At 42.6% G+C, this 26,299-nt stretch overlaps 1 protein-coding gene across 8 annotated transcripts in view; it reads right to left on the reverse strand.

Moving 5' to 3' along the window:
• CALN1 (calneuron 1) overlaps positions 1-26,299 on the reverse strand; it is a 469,972-nt gene that overhangs the window by 147,259 nt on the left and 296,414 nt on the right. For all 8 annotated transcript variants that reach the window (XM_060285810.1, XM_060285813.1, XM_060285811.1 and 5 more), the window contains one exon: positions 24,149-24,261. In XM_060285810.1, the coding sequence (XP_060141793.1) occupies positions 24,149-24,261 (113 nt within the window). The remainder of the gene's footprint in view (positions 1-24,148; positions 24,262-26,299) is intronic.

Genomic DNA, 26,299 nt, shown 5'->3' on the forward strand with positions numbered 1-26,299 from the left:
AACCAGCTAAAACTGATGGTAACCTGCTATTGCTATTGCTGTCAGCAATGGTCCCTGTCTCTGACCCAGTATCGTGTCTCCTGCCGGCATTCAGGAAACCATGGCAGGCTCACTTGATAGCTTGCAAGTGGTATCAAATCTCAGATCCATCAGAGTTCTTGACACGACTTTATAAACCTGGCACAGTGCTCTTCCTAATAGGAACACACAAATGAAAAAAAGTGCTTCTTACCCTCAGGAAACTCAAAATCCAACAAGAAGGCACCAGTCAAGTTGGCACTAGAAGGACATGCTTTGAGCACCACTCCCCACCCGACTCCAATATGAGTAAGGAGAAGGAAAGACATAGTCCTACTCGAGAACAAAGGCATCATTTCCATGGGCCAAACATGGAGAACAAATGTAATGTAGAAAATGGCAGTGACCCCGAGGGCTGCTGGCTTCAGGGGTAGAAACAGACAGAGGTGGGGAGCATCTGTCCTGCTGGGTAAAGAGGTAGAATTGCCCTACGTGAATCGAGGAACCTGAACTTGTCTCACTGCTGAGACCAGACACTGAGACAGGGCTCCCTACACAGGAGAGGAGACCACAAGATTCCAACCACGCCTGGGGCTGAAACAGTACCAATTCTAGGGAGGCCAGGGGATGCAGACAAACCTCACACCAGGGCGTGAGCCAAGCTGCCCTTGGCGATAATCAGCGCCACCCAAATTCTAGACAACAATTGGCAAGAGTAGGAAAAAGGTGGTCATGGTCTAACTTAGAATCCTACAGATGCTAAATAACTCTGAACTTTGTTTGAAATTCTTAAGCGTATGTTTTGTATGTAAAATAACACAAATACAATTTATACAAGTGTACAATGTATAGCTTCCAAGCAGGAAAGAAAAAAAGGGGGGAGTAATCTATTCAGTAGGCAACAAAATCATCCATCCAACGGGAAAGAGAAAACACAAAATAAGGATGGCACAAATGAGTCCGAAAGTGTCTACAGGTCTACAGTCTCAAACACACACACACGCACACACACAGAGAGAGAGAGAGAGAGAGGAAGCGGGCTAAACTTACGTATTTCACAAAGACTAACTTGTTGGATTTTAAAAAATCCAGCTATATGCTACTTACAAAAACGAACCTGAGGAAAAATACCAGCAGTGGTGAAAAGACATAGACTGGGACTACATGAAAAGGGCAGACATGAATACATTAGAATCTAAAAAGTAGGGAGACAGTAAACCGAATCAAAAAAAATAGTAGCTAATCTTCTCAAAAATGTCTATAAATTATTAAGTATGTATGAAAAATTAATCAAAGGAACGATCTCTTGCAGTGAGGTCAAGAAAAGCATTATGGCCACCCAGCCAGTGAAGTTACTAGATTCAGGTAAAACAGAACAGGTCCCCCAGGCCTTGTAGAAAGGGGGGTGGGGTGCAGGAAAGAGCAAGAACTAACAGGCAGAAGCGTGAAATGGTTGGGATCCTTTCGACCATACAAATAAGGAAGCTGAGAAAATAGTAGGAATACAACCAAGCAGGGTTAAATGTTCTATCAAAGCTGCAAGGTGTGTCATCCATGCTGGGCTACCATGGCGTCGGGAACACTCATCCCATGAAATAAACAGTTATCTGAAGAGATTTAGCGAGTCCCCTTTAAGAATCACCATAGCAAAAGTAGCAAAAAATGGTGTTATGAAGGGGAACACTTTGAGTTGTATATAGAAGGGTTAACTGGCCCCCAAGACCTCAGAAGAGCATACAGGTCATGCAGACCAGTTCCAACATACAGTGAGGCTGGCTACACCAGTGTTAAGGAATAAACCATGGAGTCACCAATCCAGCAGTTACCGAGCCACGCTATCTTGACTGTTTTATTCATTTCATCTAGATTCTTCTACTGGAGAAAAAACGAAAGTTCTCTCTGTCCTGGGGGAAGTGGTGATTTGGCTTGAGTTTGTAACAATCCAGGCTTAAATTATTCTCTCTACCTTTGCTAGTACCCAGGAGAACTGAGTCACCTAGAAGTAGAGCAATGAGTCCAACAAATAAATAAGAAAAAAGACACACCACTAAATTGAAAATCTGGCAAAGAATATAAGTGGGCAAGTCACAAAAGAGAAAACCCAAATGGCCAATACGCATAGGGGGAGAATGGTCACCCTCTCCAGCGTTACAGGCAGAACAAACTAAAACAACCAAGAAATACCATTTCACATTCTGCATCCTGGCAGAGATTAAGTTGTCAAGGATGCGGGTAAGTGGGGCCACATGAAGTATCGGTAGAGCTGTAAATTGAAACGAGCTCTTGGAAGACAACTGGACAATTCTTAACAGAGCTGAAGACGTGTATCCCCAGAACACAGCGATTCTAATTCCAGGTACATGTCCTGGAGAAACCCATGCACAGGTACTTAAGGAGATTTTAACAGCAGCACTACTTTGTAATAACAAAAACCTGGAAACAGTCTAAATGACCCAGGGTGAGACTGACGAGCTCACTGATGGTACAACGGACTGCTTCGCAGCACTTAAAATAATCTAGAGCTACACATCAACATGGATAAATCTTAAAAAGCATCTTGCATAAAAACAAAAACCCAGCGAGTTACAATATTATACAACTTAGATGAAACGTTAGGATGAGACCTTGTTCTAGACACACAGAGTGCACGGAAATCTGGCTGAGTAGAGATGAAAGTCTTGATCTTTCTAGGCACCCCCTCCAATTGATACCTTTCATGTAAAGGAGTAAAAGAAATGATTGTTCACAGACCGTACGTACAAAGTAAAAGTCTAAAAATATGAATAGAAAAGATAAAAACCAACTTCAGCTTAATGGGCGAAAGGAAGGAACATGAGCCCGTGTCTATAATATTGAATTTCTTAAGAAATTCTGAAGCAAATATTGCATCCCGTTACCATTTGCTCAATATGGGTGATGGGTTATGTAACACCGTGTTTGTTCTATTTGCTCTGTGCTTTTCTGTATCAGCTAAATATCTCATTCTTAAAGGTCTTGTGAACAAAAAGTCACAGGCTGCCAGGGTTTTCATCTAGGGGCAGAGTGACTGGGACCAGATGCGTTGTAAAAGGGCAACAGAGGACAGAAAGTTGTACTTTGGTGATGTCACAAATGGTGCTTACTCAGCATCCTGTTACCATAAGAAATCACTGCTTCAGACCGATGGTCCATGTGCTGTTACATAAGCGGAGGCTGTGGGGACTGGGGAGCAGGGCCCCAGGGATGGGCAGGCCAACTGTTTCCCCAGTGGGGGCTGAAGGACACGCAGGCTAGATCTCCTGGTGGGGATGCCTAGGGTTTCCCCAGGTTTAGGGATGCAGGCAGGAAGGGAGGGGCTGTCTGGGCAAGGAAGGCTTGGAGGCACGAGGACGTGGGGTGTGGCCGGGACTCTGAGTAGTTTTGGAGTCTCCCTGGGGAGGCTTTTGAGGCCATTGCCTGGGGCCCTGGGCTCAAGAGATGAGTAGGGCAGATGGGAAGGAGTTTGGGAACCCGGACTCTGTCCTGAGGGAGAAGTGGAGCCTTTGGAAGATTTTGAGCAGAGGCATAACCTTGAAGGAGCATCTGTTCAGTCTCTTGCCTGTAGGCAGATAAATGTCTAAATCTTTCCGGACGGCGGGCTTGTCTCTTTTGCAACATCTCCAAGGACAGAGACTCTGCAGTCGCCATCCTTCATCTTTCACAGTGTTGGTGCGAATATAGCTGGGAGTGGACAAGGTGACCGCTGTAGGGCAAGGAAGACCAGGAAGGGAATCAAGTGCAACTCAGGGGGCCAACAGGCACAGGGGTAGTGGGGCAAGGAGGGGTGATGCAGCGATGATGATTGCATCAGGCTCGCAGAAAGGGGTGTGTCCAGATGTGGCGGTCTGCAGCAGGTAGGTCTAATGCCAATGATGCTGGTGGCCGCCATCAGCATCAACATCAGCATCATTATCATCATCATCATCATGGTAGCAAACACTGATATCATACTTGCCATGTGCCAGGAAGTGATCTAAGGGCTTCACATGGCAGTTAACCCATGTAGATCCCTATCGCCATTTTCAAGATGAGGAGAATGAAGCAGAGAGGAGGACACTGAGTCTGACTGTGGTCCCACAGCCCATCAGAGGCAGACCCAAAACTCACAAGCAGCCTGTGATCCTAACCATTACATTAATCAGACTCTCAAAAAGGAACATTGAGAGAGTCCTGCCTGGCAGAGAAAAGTCGGCAGAGGGGTATCTCGGGAAAGATATTCAGCATCCCAAGCCCACTGTCCATGTGGAATGGGTCTCTCAATACGAAGAAGTCCCCACTAGGAGAATGGGGTCCGGGCACAGGACAGTGTCTGGGCCATGAGAGCAGAGCTATCTGCGAGAAGTCTGTCTGGATGCTTGCTGTTTCACTGTGGAGCACCGGGAACAGGAGGGAGGGGACAGAGCTTACAAGCTCCTCAGATGCGGTTTTCATTTGATTCTCAGTATCACTGTCACCTGGATATTCCTATTACAGCTAAGGCAGCAGAGGCTCCAGGTGGTACAGTAACGAGCTTACAGTCACACAGCAAGCGAGAGGCAGATCTGGGAGGAAGACTGTCTGCCTCAAAAGCCCTGGGCTTTTTCCTATTACCACATACTGCCTTCCTGGGAATTTCTCAAGTCTCCACCAACTGGATATGAGTGCTGGCCCAGTGTCAAACTAAATTTGCTTGCTAATTTCCCCAAAGAATATACACAGGAGTAAATAAAAAGGAGAGGCAGCCAGACCAACTGTGAACTGAAGATAAGAGAAGACCACAGGCCAAAATCTGGGAGGACTTTCCACTAATGGCCATGGTCCTGGGGATGAATGTGGAAAGAAACCACCAACTACACCATCTGAGCCGCGAGAGGACAATCAGTCCTGAAAAAGCCAGGAAACCACGCTAAACAACTTCTGTGCTCTGTGACAAATCCCAGGACATTGGGGCAACGTGGATCAGAAAAAAATGTTAACATAGTACTTTTGAAAAGATAATGAAGAACAAGGGAAAATAAACATTACCCTGATTACAGGGGGAACAATAACTCTGAAAAAATCATTTTTTCTCAAAAAAATGATACTTTAAAATACCTTAGAGTCTTCAAAATAGCCAAGAGGATGTGGTCATTATGGAACAGAAATAGGAAGCTATAGGGGAAAAATGCTGAAAGAAAGAAAGAAACAGAAAAGGAAATTTAAATAAGGAAGGAAAAAAAAAACAAAGACTGTTAAGAAACTCAAAAGCCAAGAGCAAAATTAAAATTACATTGAAGGTGATACAGGATTCATATGCAAAGGACCAACTTTAGACCTTCTCAGAATTAGGGGGGGAAAGGAATGAAACAGAGAGGAACTGACAAATAAGAAAGAAGGGAACGGAAGTTCAACCGATAAGAATTTTATCGGTCGCACAGGAGGAAAACAAAACAATAAGAGAAGAAGCAATAATTTAATAGATAATAATAGAAAACTGTACTGGGTGGAAGAAAGGCCTGAGTTCACATATCGGAAGAGCGGTCTGAGATCCAGGCAAAGTAATAAAAAAGACTCATTCTACCTAATATGATTTTAAATAAATAAATAAGAAAAGTTATAAGCATCGGGCAAAACAAAACAGGTTCTCTATGAGGGATATAATCAAGACATCCTCCAACTTCCTCCCTACAAAGTACAAAACGCAGTGGACAGATACCTAAAAGTATTTCCAGTGATGCATTCTGCCCGCCATTTTACTTAGAGGAAGGTTGTGGCGGGCACCATTTGTGGTGTACCCAGCAGCCAATTACCTGCCATCTTGCTTTCTTAAAGAAACCTGATTTGATTCAGAACAATGAGTCGAACCCCAAGGGTGGATCATAACAGATCTAAGCTATCACATTCTTCTCTGCCAGGTACCCATCTTCTCAGCCTCCCTTGCAGCTAGGCGTGTGATTCTGTTTGGCTGATGAGATTGAAAGGGAAAACCTGCTGCGAGCCTTCTGAGAAAGCTTTCCCTTTGTTTTTAAGAAAGAACCATTCTCAGAAAAAGACCTTTTTCTGCCTCCTCCATCCCATTCCTACTACAGTTCTGGTGTCCAAAGCTTTAGCAGCTGTCTTGCATCCAGAAGGCAACATGAATGAAGACGAGCTTCCAAAAGGCTGAGAATGGGGAATGGAAGACTGAGGCTCAGAGGCCCGGGATGACATTACTGAGCCTGCGCTCCGTCCCGACAGCCCACTCCAGACTTCTTACTAAATTAGATCTATGTCTACCATTTAATCTAGGGTTAGGTTTCCTCTTACTTATAACTGAAAGTATTAAGCATATAAGTATTAAAAGGAAAAGCACAAAAAGGGAGTCCAGGGCTTCCCTGGTGGCGCAGTGGCTGAGAATCCGCCTGCTAATGCAGGGGACATGGGTTCAAGCCCTGGTCTGGGAGGATCCCACATGCCACGGAGCAACTGGGCCCGTGAGCCACAACTACTGAGCCTGCTGCGCGTCTGGAGCCGTGCTCCGCAACGAGAGGCCATGACAGTGAGAGGCCCGCGCACCGCGATGAAGAGTGGCCCCCACTCGCTGCAACTGGAGAAAGGCCTCACACAGAAACGAAGACCCAACACAGCCATAAATAAATAAAAAAAAGGGAGTCCACCGTCATCATTGCAGCAACAGGCTAAACAAAATTAAATCAGTTTCTCAAATGAAGGCAGTATCAGAGTTTTCACTGAACTAATGGACATTATGAACCTCCGAGAGATGAACTGCTTGAAATAGGAAGCATTTCTATAATTTGTTTGACCAAGGAACTTGCATTTTCCTTCTAGGAAGCTTCTGGAAAAGCAGAGTTCTATGTAAAATACTATGAAAAATGATTATAGGATATTGAGGTTAACATTTTATGACCCAAGGACTCTATATTCAACCATTTTTCCTTCATGAGCAAAGTTAACAGAAGGATATTTTTAAGTCTGCAAAGGGCTTGAAAAACACCTCTCTTAAGTAATCCTCTGATCCCCACTATGAAAATTACAGACACATAAAAGTTCTCCAGTCAACTGAGAAATGAATTATAATGAACAATTCAAATATAAGAGTTTTAAAGTATAAAGCAATGACAGTGTAAATAAAAACTGCTTTGAGATAAGCAAAATTAACTGTTGTAAACGTGGTGACAAAACTAAACACCAAGACCAAAAATATTCTGGAAAAGGAGTATTTAATGATTAAAGGAGCTGATAAGTAATAATTGGACTTTTAGCCCAGGCAACATGGTATAGACCCATTTCTCCCTGCTTCTCCCTGCCAACTACAACTATAACCTGTGGAAATAATGTGAGAGATAACCAAAGGAGAACTCCCAAAGATGCTAAGAGGAAGCTGAACCAGTTTGGGGCCCAGCACTGGAGGAACAACATGGTGGCAGGACATTTTACGTTCTCCCACCCAAGAGAAGAAAGCAATCTATATGTGACATTTCCTGTCCCTGAACCTAGCAACAGAAGGTAGGCTCAGTCCTCCCCCGGACTGCCTGGGAGTCCCTTAGATCACATCAGGCAAGGCCACAAAGGGCCATGGGGATCTACTGGGAGCCTCACTAACAATAAACAGACAAGGGAAGTGCTTTCCTTCCCTAGCAGGCTTGAAATTCCCCTCACCTATAGGGATTAACAAGGTAGCCACAGCAAAAAGGACCTTCACCCAGACAAATGGCCGGACCCCGGAAACCTCTGTCTCCATGGGATGGAAACCCCCCACCCCTGCCCACAGACTGGGGGCAACGGCAAAATGGATCTCACTGTGGATGCATTGGATCAAATGGATCTCAACAAGCACATGGGATCTCAGCAAGGCCTGGGAAGCACTGTTTGTTCCCCAGAGGTGGGGAGAATCCCACCACGAGACATGCTTGGCTAAGGAAACCACTCCTTTCTTGCCCTAGGGTCTTCTCCCCCAAGGAAAGACACCTGTCATCCCGGCCTAAGGAAATCCTTTCCACCCCTTGAGAAGCATGAGGAGGAACTAATGGGAGCCCAGGCACCAGATAAACTAAGGAGACCAAAATATCACCACAAAGGCTCCGAAATGAAGCTGTCATTGGAACCATGGCACAACAAAAGTAAGACACGACCTGCATGTTAATCCTAAAGAGGGTGACTGCCTACTAAAATAAAAGATTCATATAGAATCCAGAATCCATTAATATATTAGGAAAAATGTCCAGGTCATAATAGAAACCTCCCATCACATCCAGGACCAAGAAAATCACAATTTGAATGAGAAAAGACATTCAATGCACGTGAACGCTGAGATGAATCAGATGTTGAAATTACCTGACAAGGATTTTAAAGAAAGCACCATAAAAATCCAACAATCAATCACGAGGTCTCTTGAAACAAATGAAAAATGAGAAAATCTCAACAAGGAAATGGAAGTTATAAAAAAGAACCAAATGAAAATTCCAGAACTGAAAAATACAATTGCAGAAATAAAACAAGTTGCTGGACGGGACAGCAGAGTAGAGAGGACAGAGGTTAAAATCACTGAACTGAGGATAGATCAACAGAGTTCACTCAATATGAACAAAAGAAAGAAAATAGACTAAATGAAAAAAATAACAACCTCAGGGACCTGTGGGACAATAAAAAGTTCCAACACTCATCTGAGTCCAGAGGGAGGGATCACAGAGTGGTAGGCAAAGAGTGTTCAAAGAAGTGGCTAAAATTTTCCAAATTTGGTGAAAAACACAAATCTACAAATTCAAGAAGTTGATCATATCTCAAAATGGATGAACCCCAAATAAATTCATTCCGAGACATTTCATAATTAAACTTTGAAAAATTAAAAACTCAGAAAAATTTTGGAAAGCAGCCAGAGAGAAATGATGCATTACCTACAGTGGGAAAACAATTCAAACACAACAGATTGCTCCTCTGAAATCATGGCGACCAGAAGGAAGTGGTATAACTCATTTCAAGTTCTGAGAAAGAAAAAACAAAAAACAAAAAACTATCATCTGCAGTATATAACTGACAAAATTATCCTTTAGGAATAAGGGGAAATCAAAACATTCTCAGATGAAGAAAAGCTAAAAGAATTTGTCATTATCAAATTTATCCTTAAAAACTGCCTAAAGGAAGTTCTTCAGACTGAAAAAGAAATGATGAAATAAAGAATCTTGGAGAATCAAGAAGGAAGATGGAATAACAGAAAGAATAAAAATATTCTGGGTTCATACGATAGAATATTCTTTTCCTCATGAGTTTTATAAATAATATCTAATGATTGGGACAAAAATTATAATACCATCTGACACTCAAGGCAATGATATTTAAAAGTGGGAAGGCAAAAGAACCTAAATGCAGGTGCTGTTTTCACACTCCACTCAAAGAGGCAAAATGTTGATACAAGTAGATTGTGAGGACACATATGTATACTGTAATATCCAAAGCAACCACTACGAAAACTATACAAAGAGATACATTTAAAAATACTATAACTAGGGGCTTCCCTGGTGGCGCAGTGGTTGAGAGTCCGCCTGCCGATGCAGCGGACACGGGTTCGTGCCCCGGTCTGGGAGGATCCCACATGCCGCGGAGCGGCTGGGCCCGTGGGCCATGGCTGCTGGGCCTGTGCGTCCGGGGCCTGTGCTCCGCAACGGGACAGGCCACAACAGTGAGAGGCCCGTATACCACAAAAAAAAAAAAAAAAAAAAAGAGACTATAACTAAATCAAGATGAGATTCTTAAAAATGTTCAAGTAACCTGCAGGAAGATAAGACAAGAAAAACAAGAACCAAGAGAAAACAAATAATAAAAGGGCAGACTTACACACTTCAAAAATTAAATAGAAATAGTCAAATTACATCACTCAAAAAACAGGCTGACAGAATAGATAAAAAACACAGCTCAATTGTATGCTGTTTACAAGAAACTTACTACAAATTCAACAACATAGGTAGGATAGAAAAAGGTATACCATACAAATATTAATTTTAAGAAGCAGGAGTGGCTATGTTAATATCCAGTAGAGTAGACTTAAGAGCAAGCAAAGTACTAGAGGCAAAGAGGACATTACATAATAGTAAAAGGATCAGCCCACCAAGAGGATCAGTGAGAGTACATATGGTCTTAAATGTGGACCCACCAAAAAAACAGAGACTCAAAATACATGAAGCCTGTACCTGCCCCCTTCTCACTGCCCAGCTGTTCCCACCCTAGTGTAAGCCATCAGCATGTCTCTCCTACTTTTGAAATAACTTCCTGAGTTCCCAGCCCCATTCTTCCCCCCTATATTCCTTTCACACAGCAGTAGTGATGTTTTTTGCATGTAAATTAAAATATACCACTCCATTGCTTAACATACTCCAAGTAGTACTGCTTCTACATAAAATCACAACCAAACTCCTTGTCTTGATGGGACCTGAGACACAGCGTTCTCCCCTAAGGGTCAATTCACTATTAATAGCAACAAAACCCTCAATTTAAGAATCTGGGAACATAGCTGTCCAAAAGAAAGACTACATTTCCCAACATGCCTTGCTGCTGGGTGTGGCAACATAACCAACTTCTGGTCAAACACGTGACTAACTTCTGGCCAAGGGGACATAAGTAGAAGTGCTGGGTGCAACTTCTTCAAAGACTTGTGCTCCCTTTCCCTTCCTTGGCTTTCTGATGGGTGGAGCGCAGATGTGGACATAAACCACATGGATAGGGCAACACTCTAGGATTTCAGAACAATGAACCAGATGGCAGCAGAGAACTTGGTGAGAGTGATTTATATCTGCTTCTATTCTGTTTGTACCACTGTTAGATTGCTCTCAGTCACATTCTGCTGAACCTAGATCCCAACACAGAGCCTATGGTGTCCCACAAGAGCTGATCTCTACCCCAGCATCTCCAACCTCATCTCCAACCACTTGCCCACCAAGCTGGAGTCAAGCTTCTCCCTCCTCAGGGCCCTAGAATTTGCTGTTCCCTCCCGGTGGTGAGCACTTCCCCCACAGCTTGCACAGCTGGACCTTCCTCACGATTTAGGGTTAAGTTCAAACATCACCTCCTCAGAGCAGTCTTCTCTTCACACTCTGTTTAAAGCTGTGTAGTACCTACCCTGACTGCCCTCGATTATATCATCCTATTTTATGTACTTCAAAGAACTTAATATTATCTGAGTTTATCTTATTTATTATTATCTATTGCTTTAATGTCTATCTCTCCCCTACCCTCTACACTAGAATATAAATTCCATGAGAACAAGAGACTTGTCTCTTGTTCACCGCTATATCCACGCTGGCCCATAGAGGCTTTCAATAACACACACACACACACACACACACACACACACACACACAGAGAGAAAATGACAGAAACAGAATTGAGATAGACCTTAATACTATCAATCTAAGACAGACTGAATAGATATAAAATAAACTAGGACATTCAAGATTTTAATTATTACTGGAAAGGGGGCATATATCAATAGTTCTATTTCCCACAAACTGTGAAAGCAGTGTATTCAGTTGTCATGTTTCATTTGCAGAAACTGAACACATACTGAGATGCAGTAAATGAACACAGTAGATAGCATGAAGAAGCGATGGCATAAGTGATCTTCTATGACTACAGTGCAATAAAATGATAAATTAATAACAAATGTTTAAACATAGTATGAAGTAATATTGTCCCAAATAAATACTGAGTGAAGAAAGATATTAATTATAATTACAGACCATAGAGTAAATGGTAGACACTACATATCAAAATCTCAGGATGGTGATAAAGCTATACCAAGAGGAAAATTCACATCTAAATTCTTTCATGAATAAAAAAAGATAAAACTAGGTGAAATAGTCATTTAATGCAGAAGTTTATAAATAATAACAACAAGAAAACAGGAAAAAGGAAGTGAAGATCAAAGTTGAAAATACCAGAATAGGAACCAGGAAAAAAAAAAAAAGAATTGTTAATTAAGTTGAAGAGTACATTTTTTCCAAAAAATCAGTAAAATAGACAAATTTCTGGCAAATCAGATGAATAAAAAATGAGAAAAACAAAAATTACAATTAAGAGAGGCTATAACGATGGTAAAATAGTACTTGCAAAGAAAATTTTAAACAATACTATGTACAAGCAAATGCTAATAAATTAAGTAATTTTGAGAAATTGGAAACTTCCTGAAGATAATATAAAATTTCAAAGTAGAGTAACGAATATTAAAACTTATCATTAAGAAATACCTCAAAAAAAAAAAAATCCCCAAACCAAAACCGAAAACCCTACCACTAGATCAAGGTAGTTTTATGAACTAACCTGCTCAAATTTAAGGTCATAAATAAATTCCATACTGTAGAATTTATTGTACATCAGCAAAAAAGAAAGTCGACAAATTAATTTTATCATGCTAGAATAACTATGTTTCAAAACCTGACAACGACACTTACAGTTTTGTGCAAACTACAGGCTCCTTTTATTTATGAATACAGATGAAAAAACTCAAAATTGATGGCAAATCAAAGTTTTAAATTACACTAGAAATTTAAATTATATTAAGAAAATGACCTGCCATAACAGCAAATGTAAATCCTAGGAATGTACATTAGGGAATCTAGTCATCATTAAATCATATCGGTAAGTGAAAACAAGAATAATCACACGATCCTCTTATTAGAGATTAAAAGGACATTTGGTAAAAGCTATCATATATTCACAATTCAAAAAACTATTGGTAAGTAAGATGTCAATTTCCTAATATCACATTTCACCCTTCTTGTGTATTATTAATAAACAGGTTTCAGTCAATACAAATGGAACTAAGACAGACACTGCCAGAAAGGAGGAAACAAAATCACTGCAATTTGTGGACAAAGTCCCAGCAGACATAGAGAACCTGAGAAAATCTCTAATTCTGTAATGAGAATTTGCTAATTCTCTCATGAGTGAATTCAGTAAGGAAGCAAGATAAAAGCCAGAATCCCCAAAACTGCTTTCCACTATACTGGCAGAAAGTGGTTAGAAACATGCAATGAAAAAATCCTATCTGCAATAGTAAAAATAGAAAAAAAAAATAGACAGTGGTACTGCCACAAGCAAGCATGGGGTCTACAGCTCAGTGTGTAGCCGAGTGAGGGCCAGGAGCTTGGACCAGATGGAAGAGTTACTGTGGTCACTTCTCCCTGCCACCCTGGTGCATCTGTGAACCTCAGAAACTCGGTCCTGTGGCATCAAGATCATTGGAGCCATGGTCAGAAGGTGTGTCTAGCAAATACTGTATGATATCACTTATGTGTAGAATCTAAATTCGTCAAACTCATAGAAGCAGGCAGTGGTATGGTGGTTGCCAGGGGCTGGGAATAGAGGTGGAGAGGTGATGGTCAAAGGGTACAAAGTTTCAGTTGTAAAAAATAAACAGAAACCTCAATTAAATAGAGTTGGGAGACCAGAAGGGGGAGCTCTCATGCCCTGTGATGATAGCAGAGCCCAAGAAGACTCATTTCCTGGCAAGAAAAGCCCTGGACCCTTTGTTTACTACAGCCCTCCCAACTTCCTTTTCCTCTCTATAAAAGTGTCTCCTTCCCTGGCCATGGGGGGGTTTGCACGTGGCTCACCATGGTTGCAGACCCCGAATTACAATTCTCTACTGATCCTCATCCCCAATAAACCCACCTTTGCTGCAGAAGTATCTGGCAGTCCGTTTATTTCAGGTCAGCGTAAGAAAAGTTCTGGAGATCTATTATACGGCGTAGTGCCTAGAGCTAACAATACTGTATACTTAAAATTTGCTGAGAGGGTAGATCTTATGTTAAGTGTTCTTACCACACACAAATAACAACAACAATAATGATAAGGTAAGAGAAGTCTTCAGGGGGAAATGGATATGTTTATGGCCTTGATGGTAGTGATGGTTTCACAGGTGTATAGTTATCCCCAAACTCTTTGAGTTGTGTACATTAAATATGTACAGCTTTTACATGTCAATCAGAACTCAAGAAAATGGTTTTTTAAAAAAAGTGCCACCAGGACACCACCCCGGAAGCACAGGAGACCCTTGTCCCCTTCAGAAGCCTGCCTTTGGGTGCCGCTTGTGGGTTTTAGAGGATTCATCTGCCTGACCGCAACAGGTCCCCACCGGCTTCACGCCTGTCTTGTTGCTTTCTCTGCTCCCTCTGAACTTGAATGCAAGCTTCTACCGTTGATAGAATCAGTCCCCATTTAGGTACCTTTTAATGAAAATTTATGCTTTTCTGAGGTCTACAGTGTACACATATTACATATAAACCCTGTGTGTTAGATCCTGAAGGATAAGTAGATTGAATAAAAGAAAATAACTTTACATAAAACTTGGGAAGATTTCACTGGACATAAGAATTAAGTTACTGGTGCCAGGACTTTCCTGATAATATGAGCTTTTCCCTCTTTTTGGCTGAGGTAACTTGTCAACCCAACCCAGCCACAGACTCATCATGAAATTATTTAGAAATAATATTTAAAATTACTTTCAATTTATTTTTCTGATTATGAAATCAATTCAGACATTCTTCTAAAGGGTAAGTTTTCGGCATACTAAATGGATATAAGGTAACTGATACAGCGGGGGGCTGCAGCCGGCCTCAGGCATCCTGTGGCTTCTACAACAAGGGGCCACCTAGCTGCTTTGGGTGGTGGCTGCCTCTCAGAGGCTTCAGCCTGAACTCCTTTCCTCCCGGCAGCTGGCGGTTGCCATCTTGACTAGATGCTTGTGTATCTCATGTAAAGTTTGAGCTTTATTTACCATAATAGCGAGCAAGTGTATTAGAAAAATCCAATCACTTTTTTTTGCCACTGAAAACAGTTGTTTTACAATGTGATTTTGTTCATTTGAGATTTCGTTAACTTTGCTGAATAGTAACAGAATAGATCCTATGGCCACATTGCAGACATTTTGGAAAATACATACAAGGGCAAAGAAAATTTACATTCACCTTTATTCCAATCCATAATAATTAGTAGCGCCAGAATTATTACATTTTCCCACTGGACAGCTACATGTGAAAGAATGAAATTAGAACACTTCCTAACACCATACACAAAAATAAACTCAAAATGGACTAAAGACCTAAAAGGCCAAACACTATAAAACTCTTAGAGGAAAACATAGGCAGAACACTCCATGACATAAATCACAGCAAGATCCTTTTTGATCCACCTCCTAGAGAAATGGAAATAAAAACAAAAATAAACAAATGGGACCTAATGAAATTTAGAAGCTTTTGCACAGCAAAGGAAACCATAAACAAGACCAAAAGACAACCCTCAGAATGGGAGAAAATATTTGCAAATGAAGCAACTGACAAAGGATTAATCTACAAAATATACAAGCAGCTCATGCAGCTCAATATCAATAAAACAAACAACCCAATCCAAAAATGGGCAGAAGACCTAAATAGACATTTCTCCAAAGAAGATATACAGATGGCCAACAAACACATGAAAGGATGCTCAACATCACTAATCATTAGAGAAATGCAAATCAAAACTACAATGAGGTATCATCTCACACCAGTCAGAATGGCCATCATCAAAAAATCTACAAACAACAAATGCTGGAGAGGGTGCGGAGAAAAGGGAACCCTCTTGCACTGTTGGTGGGAATGTAAATCGATCCAGCCACAATGGAGAACAGTATGGAGGTTCCTTAAAAAGCTAAAAATAGAACTACCATATGACCCAGCAATCCCACTACTGGGCATATACCCTGAGAAAACCATAATTCAAAAATAGTCGTGTACCACAGTGTTCATTGCAGCACTATTTACAGTAGCCAGGAGATGGAAGTAACCTAAGTGTCCACTGACAGATGAATGGATAAAGAAGATGTGGCACATATATACAATGGAATATTATTCACCCATAAAAGAAATGAAATTGAGTTATTTGTAGTGAGGTGGATGGACTTAGAGTCTGTCATACAGAGTGAAGTAAGTCAGAAAGAGAAAAACAAATACCATATGCTAACACATATATATGAAATCTAAAAAAAAAAAAGTTATGAAGGACGTAGGGGCAGGACAGGAATAAAGACGCAGACATAGAGAATGGAACTGAGGACATGGGGAGAGGGAAGGGTAAGCTGGGATAAAGTGAGAGAGTGGCTTTGAGGTATATACACTACCAAATGTAAAATAGATAGCTAGTGGGAAGCAGCTGCATAGCACAGGGAGATCAGCTCGGTGCTTTGTGACCACCTAGAGGGGTGGGATAGGGAGGGTGGGAGGGAGACGTAAGAGGGAGGGGATATGGGGATATATGTATACGTATAGCTGATTCACTTTGTTATACAGCAGAAACTAATACAACAATGTAAAGCAATTATACTCCAATAAAGATGTTAAAAAGAAAATAATTATTACATTTTCCCCAGTTTTTGTCTCTGTATGAATATACATGGATACATAATAGATGTAGAACAGCAATGTAATTATACTATAAATTAAATCTGTAGACTGTAAAGTGAAAATATTATTTTAAATAATTGTACAATATTCCATCTTTGTAAGTGCATTTTTCTACATCTCTGACTAATTTCATATGCAGAGTCTTAGATGTAGAATTATTTTTAATTATAGGGTTTAACACTGGAAAAGTTGTAGCTAAGTATCACCAAATAGTTTTCAGAATAGTTTTACCATGTACATTTCTACCATTAGTATATGAGTTTGCTCATTTTATCTTACTCTTGACAGTACTATTATCATATGTTTTATTCTTTTCCAACCTGATAGGTGAAAACTGTTATCCAATTACTATTTTAGTTTATATTCCTTAGATTTCTAGTGAGGTTGAAAATTGTTTTAATATGTTTGTTTAAAGTATCAATTGTCTGTTATTCCTTATCCCGTTTCTCTATTGTCATATCTAGAGGTTTTCATATTTTTTAGAAATGCTCTTCACATATACCTTAGCCTATTAATTGCTGTATTTTTCCTATTACTTTTTGAAATATCCTTTCAACTTAATAGTGTAACAGTTTTTATTTATGATTCTTCTATTGCTTTAATGCTTAGAAAGGCATTTCCTGCTTAGAAAATTAGTTATATGTTGACATGTAATTCCTCCATCTTTTAAAAACAGTTGAAACATATACTGTTAGATAGACTAAAGACCAATGACGTTTATGAATATGGATAAATGAAAGAAAAACCCAAATTACCAAGGTCTGAGTAGTAAGCCTGACCAGGTGCCTGCCCTGTAGGCCAGGATCACTGAAATCTCAGCGGCTCTCAGACTTGAGGGAGCATCAGAGTCACCTGGAGGGCGTATTGAACTCCCGGAAGCCGGCCCCGCTCTGGAGTTTCCGGTTCAGTGTTACTTGGGTGGGGTCCAGGAATTTGCATTTCTAACGAGTCCCAGGTGATGCTGATGCAGCTGGTTCAGGAACCACACCTTGAGACCCACTTTGAGACACTAATGTTTTCCACGCTCCATATTTCACAAGCGGTAAAATCGCTTTGGGGATTCAAATGTTCGCTGTCAGTCTAACAGGCCTTGTGATGCACATGACTGCTGAAAGCTATTTAGCTCCCGTGAGATGATTAAGAACAGCAAACTCTGACAGAGTGGCACGTTGACAAAGTACTGGGGGGAGGACCATCCTGTTGGTGCCAGATTGGATGTGAGGAGAGACTCAGCCTGCTAGAATGCTAGTTATCCTTCAAAGAACAAAAGTCAAAGTCCTGGAATTTTCTAGGTCTGGGCCCCGTGCAACAAATACCTTATATGAATGAATAGATTTCTTCTGTGTCACTTGCTTTCCCTGCAAATTTTATCCACAGTCGACCTCATGGGACAGGTAATCTACAGTTTCACAGATGAAAACACTGTAGGTATTTAATAAATATTTGACTAGCTGGGGACTATATTTTCTTCCCTTTAATTTTCTTTTTCTGATTATAGAACTAATGCATGCCTCTTGTCAAGCTTTTGAAAAATACAGGATGTGATCACTCATCATCCTATCACATGAAACAACACTGTCAATGTTTTGATATATTTCTTTCCAGTTCTTTTATGCATAACAGATTTGGGATCATACTGTACCTGGAGCTTTGTGTAATGTTCCTTTCCTGTGTTGTGAACATGGAATGTCAAGTATTCTGAACTGAGTCAAGAATTTTACAGATTTTTTTCTGATATGGACCATTTCTTAAAAGTCTTTATTGAATCTGTTACAATATTGCTTCTGTTTTATGTTTTGGTTTTTTGGCCCTGAGGCATGTGGGATCTTAGCTCCCCAACCAGGGATCGAACCTGCACCCCCTGCATTGGAAGGTGAAATCTTAACTACTGGACCGCCAGGGAAGTCCCGGGTCAAGAATTTGAAACCGAGCTCCCTGTCCATCTCAGCCATGGCCCTGGGACCAGCGCATGAAATGTCCCGAGCTAAAGCCTGCGACCTGGGCTGGGGAGGATGGGCCTCTGGATCAGAGCATGGAACAGAGATCAAGAGTCTAGGACCAAACCAGAAGTGGAAACCCGAAAAGACATGAGGCCAGAGTAAGAATTTGGGAAGGAGGGACAGCGGCCAAGCATGGAGAGGTACCTGGGGAGCAGCTGCAGGTATTGTATTTCCCCAGCTGTGTCTTCTCCCACCAGTGGGGGAGGAATGGACAGCTGGAAAGGATGCGGAGCAGGCCTGTGGGTGAAGTCGGGGTGGCAAGCAGGCCTGATCTAGACCAAGTCTGGGGACGGGTGCCTCAGGCACTTTTATGTTAGGATAACTTTCAGTGTCTTGGACGTTGCACATAGCTGTGAGATAAACTAGCTATGATAACGACCTGCTTGCATATGGGCAAGCGAAGGGTACTCTGGAGCACAAAGACCAGGCAGCCCTGTGAGTTTCTTAGTTCTCGATCTCCAGCCCCAGATCCATTCCCACACATCTAGCACCATCCAGTGAACAGATCCATTTGCATAAATATTAATGCTTCATTTCTTAAGTCAGAAACTCTGAGTCAAGTCTTAATGAAGTTGGATTGTGAATAAGATAAAAATGTGAGTCAAGAAGCCGACACCAGGCTTCCCTGGTGGCGCAGTGGTTGAGAGTCTGCCTGCCAAATGCAGCGGACACGGGTTCGAGCCCTGGTCCGGGAGGATCCCACATGCCGCGCAGCAACTGGGCCCGTGAGCCACAACTACTGAGCCTGCGCGTCTGGAGCCTATGCTCCGCAGCAAGAGAGGCCGTGACAATGAGAGGCCCGCGCGCTGCAATGAAGAGTGGCCCCCGCTTGCCACAACTAGAGAAAGCCTTTGCACGGAAACGAAGACCCAACACAGCCAAAAATAAATAAATATAAATAAATTAAAAAAAAAAAAGAAGAAGCCGACACCACTGGCTCCTCTCCTAGCTAAGGGCAGGACTCATCTCTCTCTCTTTCTTCAGAGGGAGAAGAGTTTAATGGAAGTGTTGGCTGGACCTAGGATAGATCAGTAGTGCTGCATGATCTCCCGTGATGCTTGTCATTTCCTTTGCCATTGTGTGCTGTCTGCAAGCTCACGGCGGAACCCAGCTAGCACAGCGCTGGAGGTCAAGGAGGAGAAAAGATGAAGGGCTGCTGTGGGGACTCAGGTGAAGCTGAGACGCAGATGCTCCTTCCACCCGGGAGCATTTGTTGCGTTAAAGACACATTCTTGGGCACAAGTGGCCTCATGGTGTGTGGTGCGAGTGACTGGCGGAACAAAGTGACTTTGAGGACCCTGCTCCTCTGCGATTGCAATGGACCTGAAGCAATGAGCATGAAAGCCCTCCCCGCCCATCCTGAGCCTGGCCCCCTCAGCCCCTCCCTCCCCTCCTCTCTACCATTAACATACACCAAGTCCTAAGGCTGATTCCAAAAATAATTTCACAAGCCCTGCTCAACTACATCACAGCAGTAACTGCCAACACACAGGACTTTGATGAGCGAAGGGAAAGAAGATGATAAGAATTTCACAAGTTATCATTTGCTACGTAAGAGAGAGGTTCTGAACTGGCTACCAAGAAATCTGTGAGCCGCACACCCAGCGGACCGAGTATCCTGGGAGGACGGAGACTCTGAGTCGTAGCCCTCAGACCAGCCTCTTTGGAAAGGAGGCTGCATAGCCAATTACATTCCCCCCTCGCTGATACCAATTTCTCACAAAGAGCCGGAGGCTCACAGCTTTCGGGATGAGCACCAACCGATCAACAGCTGCTTTTGCAGAATCCCGTTTGATTTGATTTTACCCTTAGCACCGTAGGCTAGAATGCCAGTAAGGAGCGAGCACTGAGAGCTAATTATTTAATTAGCAAGGTGAGCCTAGGGCCTGGTGGGATCACTTCTCAGAACACAGAGAACAGCCATGGTCACAGTTTTCCTCTAAGGTAGGAAGAAACCAAAGCCCAGGGAAAATGGAAGGCTGTGGCAGCAATGTCGGGTCAGAAGCTGAAGTCCAATTACAGAATCATCCCCCTTTGTGGTAGCCAGTCTCCAAGGTGGTCCCCAATGACCCCTGCCTCCCGGTAATCACTGGGAGGTAGTCCTCTCCCCACTGAATGGGGATGACCTGTGTAACCAATAGGATATTGCAGAAACGACGGAGTTTGACTTCCAGTGCTAGGTCGTAAAAGACGTGACAGCTTCTGCCTTGTACTCTCTTGGATCATTTGTTTTTCTGGAAGCCAGCTGCATGTCACGAGGACACTCAGGCAGCACCACGGAGAGGTCTGTGTGGCAAGGACCTGAGGCCTCCTGCCAACAGCCATTATCACCTTGCCAGCCACATGAGTGAGCACCTGAGAGCACATTCTCCAGCCCCAGTCAAGCCTTCAGATGATCACAGCCCCAGCCAGCATTTTGACTGCAACCTCATCAGAGACCCTGAACCAGAAGCACCCAGCTAAGCTGCTATTGAATTCCTGGCCCACAGAAACAGTGAGATTAGTCAATACTTACTGTTTTGTGTCACTAGCTTTTGGTATAATATATTATGCAGCAATAGATCACTAATATGGCCTTCCAAGTGTACCATCATGTCTGTTTCCACAGGAAACTGATTTCTGTCCCTCACAGGAAGCCTTGTCAGTGTCTCAAATGGATGGTCTCCTCCTTTCTAGAATATCAGTAACTCCTGATATCAAAATCTCTTGCCTGGAAACTGAGAGGCAGAAAGCTGCCTTTCTGCTGCTCCTCTTCTAGACCATCTTCAACCACAGCAGCAAAGTAAATACTCACGTGTACACAGATGCACGTGCACACATACACCTGTGCACACACAGAGCTTCCTTTCAAACCTGAAAAATCACTCGAGTGCTGGCAATATGAGCTTTTCTTCCAGGAAGGACCAGATGCTCTGAGTACAGTTTTCTCACATTGTCACTGAATGGGCAGACGGGGGACAGGCAGCAGAGGAGACTGACTATCAAGAATGGTTTGACGGTCTTTCTCCTTTGCTAGTCGTCAAAGTCTGAGCTGGGGGAGCACCAGCAGGAGAGGAAGTCACAGCCACCAGTCCACACGGTCCCACATTCGTTTAGCTATTTCAGAATTGCATTTTCCCCTTTTATCCTCTTTTTCCCATCCCATTTATCACCCTGGGTGAGGGGGAGGGTCTTTGGTAAGGCAAAAACACAGAGACTTCATGAGCATAGTAGCATGTCCCAGTTATGCAAGAGGCAATCAATATATTAGAAGAGAAATATTTCCTCGTGCAGATGCTCTACTGGGAAGAATCTGGCAGATGTGAGGCCTCCACTTAAGATATAATTAAGTACCTGCAGCTCCTTCCCCTTCAGGATCGGGGCCAGGAAGAATGCTTAGAGCCTGGAAGGGCTTGCAGCATCCTTCTAGGCTAGAGTGGGCCCTGAAGACAGAGGCAAAGGGTAGAAAGCATTCAGAAAGCGCAAGGAAGAAGAGAAACCGAGAAGAGCAGCAACTCCCAGATGTGCAAACAGAGTACATCTGTATGGGCTGCAAGATGCCAGGTGGGAAATAATGTTTCTCTGTCTTGTTAACTATATGCTCACTTTTTTTTTTTGCTGCACTGTGCGGCATGCGGGATTTTAGTTCCCTGACCAGGTATCGAACCCGTGCCCCCTGTATTGGAACCACTGGATCCCCAGGGAAGTCCCCCTATGTGCTCACTTTTGATTTTGGCCAGGGGAGTCCACCCGTCTATCTTTCCACATCGAAATGTTACCTGAGCGCTGAAATATTCTGATCACGTGGTAAGTAGGGTCATGGAGGTCCTTCTCTAGGGAGAGTCAGGGCTGATCATAACCACAGGGAGATGATGTTCTCCTGATGGGTATCAGCAGCGTGGAGGTCAGACGCCATGTCTCACTCTCCCCTGCCCTGGATATCCTCCAGGACAAGGTCCTGTCTCTCTGGTCATCTTCAGGTATACGACTTTCCTTGTTGAGCTCATCCTTGACTATAATTTCACCCACTAGCTCTGATGAATCCCAAATCCGGGTTCCCAGCCCTGGCCTCTCACCCATGATCCATCCTTGATTTCAGCTGTGCACAGACTTTCCTTGGTGACTGACCCTCAACGTGTCCAATTTAGAATTCAACCCCACAAAGACGTCTTTTCTCCATGATCGTATTCCTGGCAGTAGTAGCCAGTTGGGAAACTTGGAGTCAGTCATCTCAAGCCTTCTCTCCTCAGGCTCTAAATCCACTCTGCCAGTGGATCCTGAGCTCTTTCCCTTTCAACCGTATCTTCCTCATGGTCAATGACTTTCCTGTGCTCATTGCCTCCACCTTTTTTCAAACTCTCATTGTGACAGGCTGGGGATGCTCTCTTTTCTTTCTTTTCTCACTTAATCCCCCACCTAGTTCAAGGTTTGAAGCAAGTACCCCCATTTCCTGAAGCCTTATCTGACCTCTCAAGACCACATGTGTCTCCTTTCTTGAACTTCTATTCATTTTATTTAAAAAAAAGTTATTGAGGGTCTGCTGAGTACATGGGCTAACTGCTGCGGGTACCACAACAATGAAGTCCCTGGCTGCAAGGAGATTACAGTCTAGTAACCATCAAGCCAATTAATTACTCTTTGTTTTCTCTCTTAGTTGTGTTTCCCCAACCAAATTCTTAAACAGCCAGGACTGTGTCTTAAGCATCTTTTGTAAAACCCATAGTGACTGTTAGACTACAGGGCCAGTAACAAGTTCTTACTAAGTACTTGTTGGTTATATGCAAGATGGGTAGCAGAATAAGACTAGAGATACACGTCAACTGCAATCCTTATCTAGAGATACAGAGAAGTATCTTTGGTTGAGGAAAAAAACACATCAAGAAATTAAAGAAACCACACCGTGTTTGAATGGTATTTTACATGTTTAAACAGCAATTCAATTTAACTTGACAAATTAACTCAATTTTTTTTTTCTTTTTTTTTGGCTACGCTGCGCAGCATGCGTGATCCCACTTCCCTGACCAGGGATTGAACCCGCGCTCCCTGCAGTGGAAGCACGGAGTCCCAACCACTGGACCGCCAGGGGAGTCCCTAATTTTTTAAAATAATTATTGATGAGTCATTCCCCAAATTCCATAGTCACAAAATAATAGTCACATTTTAAGACTAAAGAATTAATATAGAGAAATGATTTATAGCACAATTAATCATTTGAAGGTATTATTTGGAATTTCCTAAGAGATTTTGCAAGATAGAAATAGAAGCAAATCGAGAAGCATCAAATGCGAATTTTTAGATAAAACCCTTCTGTCCCATTAAGAGTATTGCTAGGATCCAAACACACGAGGCAGCCATGCCATCCTCCCAGCAAGGATCTGCTGGAACCAGGGACAGAGTGGGCTCAGGTAATACCAATATGTCCTTTCTAAGTGTCCCCAGGAAAAAGTCTTTTGTGAATCAGAAGTGGAGGAATCTCATTTCTCCAAAATGTAAAACTAGTTTTGATATGAGGGAAAATAGGGAGATATTTCACTCTTCCGAGCCTTAAATGAGTGTAGTTTTGATTCTTTGTTCAGGGGACCTAGTACGGATCTCAACTTAGATGTCCAGTTCAAGGAACGTATGTCACTCAAGCCCAGAAGGGAACTTCACGTGCTGAACAGAAGCTCAAGAATTCACAGTCAAATGTTAGTCCCAGACACATGTTTGCTGTCAAACTTAATTTTTCAAAAAATTCTTACTCACCTGCCAGAATATGCTATCTATCGTGTTTCCAAGAAAACCATCGCGACCTTCTGAAGACACCAGTTTGGGGCCAAGGATTGTCATGAATTCATCAAAATCCACCTGACCATCCCCTGGAAGGAGAAGATATAAATACGAGTTGAAAAGTAGCTGAAATTGACCTACTGTACCCAATGAAATAAACATCTCCATGCTTTTCTCCACGGCATGACCTCAGTCAATGAAGAGCTGAAACCATTTCTGAAAATTGGGCTTCATTCTTAAAATACCAAAAGAAATACAAGAAATTCGCAACTGTGAGTACCTCTGATACCTCATATTCCTAATCATTTGCCAGTATTTGTGTCTAAATGCCCAACCAACACCTCCCGCTTAAATGGCCACGGCTTCACACCTGCTGTACCTGGACCCCAAATTGCCCAGCTGTACAGGAGAGAAATCACATCTTCATCCCTATCTCTTCCTTCATCCTTGCCAATCACACATAAATTTAGTCATCAAGTCTTGCTGATTTCACTTCTTAAATACCTGTGGCTGCTCCACCTTTTTTGTTAATCCAATTGCTAGTCCATTTCCAAAAAGACTGTGGTGGGAAAATGCTTCCAAGAATGAATGTTCCTAGTTATAATTACAATGTTACTAGTAAAATGGCTTTTGCCCTCATACTCTCACCTCCACACTCTCTTCCTGACAGTTCAGTTTACTTCCCCAAAGCATATGTGACCGTGCTTTTTTCCCCAAAGCATATCTGACCGTGCTTTATACACTTCAAAGGCATCTTTGACCAAAAATAAGGAAACCACCTCGGGATGGTATTCAAGTCCCGCTATTCCTTTTGACACACTTTGCTTCCTACCTCTGCACAAAATGCCATGCTCTTTCAGAGCTCCATGCCTCTGTACATGCTGTTCCCTCCATCCGGGATGCCCTTCCCCATTTGTCTACCTGGTGATCTCTAACTTGTTCTATACAATGGAGCTTAAACATCATGTTCTCTTTTTGTATTTTTCCTGACCCTTCCTCATCTCACTAGACAGAGTTGGGCACTTCCTTCTGTCCCTTCTACTAATTTAGTGTGCATCTATTTAGAACAGATCACCCTATATCTCAGCCACTAATTTGCACACCTATCTCCCACCTGGATTGTGAGCTCTGCAAGGCCAGGGACCCAGCCTGAAACTTCTTTATATCTGACACCATGGTAGGCGCTCAGTATGCACTTAGAGAATGAATGACGTCTCTTGCTTGTTTGTTTTTCCTTTGCTCAGTTCAACATGCATTGGATCTTTCATACTAGAGCTGACACTGACCAAAGGTGAACTTGAGCCAAATTAGACAAAATTAGACCTTCAGGGTATTGTCTGAGCCTCAGTGACGCATCAGTGTGGCACTCTGCACCCTTAGGACGGCTCAGGAGGGTGTCTCCACCAACAGCTCACCACATCTTGGCCCCAGGCAGGGAGGACAGTCCAGGTGTCTGCATACATGTTTGCCAAAGTGCAGACACATCAATCCACTCCTGGAGTGCAATCGCCTTCCAAGAACCTTCATTGGAAACCTATTTCCAAAAGTCAAGCAGACGTCATGATCAAGACGTCAATAATTCAGGACAGTCCAGGAACAGATCCCAGTGTAGATAAAACTTCCCAGAGGACAGGGGAAGCATGACAAGTCAGTAGGATGGACTACTGAGAAGAAATTGATGTATCTCTCACCTGTCAGCAAGATGAAAGGATCCAAAATTTCCCCTTGGCTGGTCATAAGATGGCTAATTCAAGCGACAATGAGTTAGCATCTTGCCTTTCAAATGAGCAAATACTTATAAAAAAGAATACTGCTCAGTGCTGGCAGAGATGCAGATGAGAGATGGACTCTCTGACGCGTCTCTGGGTATATTCACCCAGATATTGACTAGCAGTGTTCAAGATGCTGTAACATTCTGGTTCTTTTGTACCTAACAACTTCACCTTTAAAGAAAAAGACAAAGCAAGGAAATGATCTTAAATGCAGACCAAGATGTTTGCCCAAAGATAAGTCATCCAGTATTTGTGAAAGTGGAAAGGTGGCAGCTGGAGGAAGATGAGAATGGCCCAGTCTTGCTGGCATTAATACTGAGCGAGAACCATGAGGCTCGGACAACCGCGCTTGTTA

The sequence above is a fragment of the Globicephala melas genome, chromosome 15 (genome assembly GCF_963455315.2).
Source record: "Globicephala melas chromosome 15, mGloMel1.2, whole genome shotgun sequence".
Taxonomy (NCBI): domain Eukaryota; kingdom Metazoa; phylum Chordata; class Mammalia; order Artiodactyla; family Delphinidae; genus Globicephala; species Globicephala melas.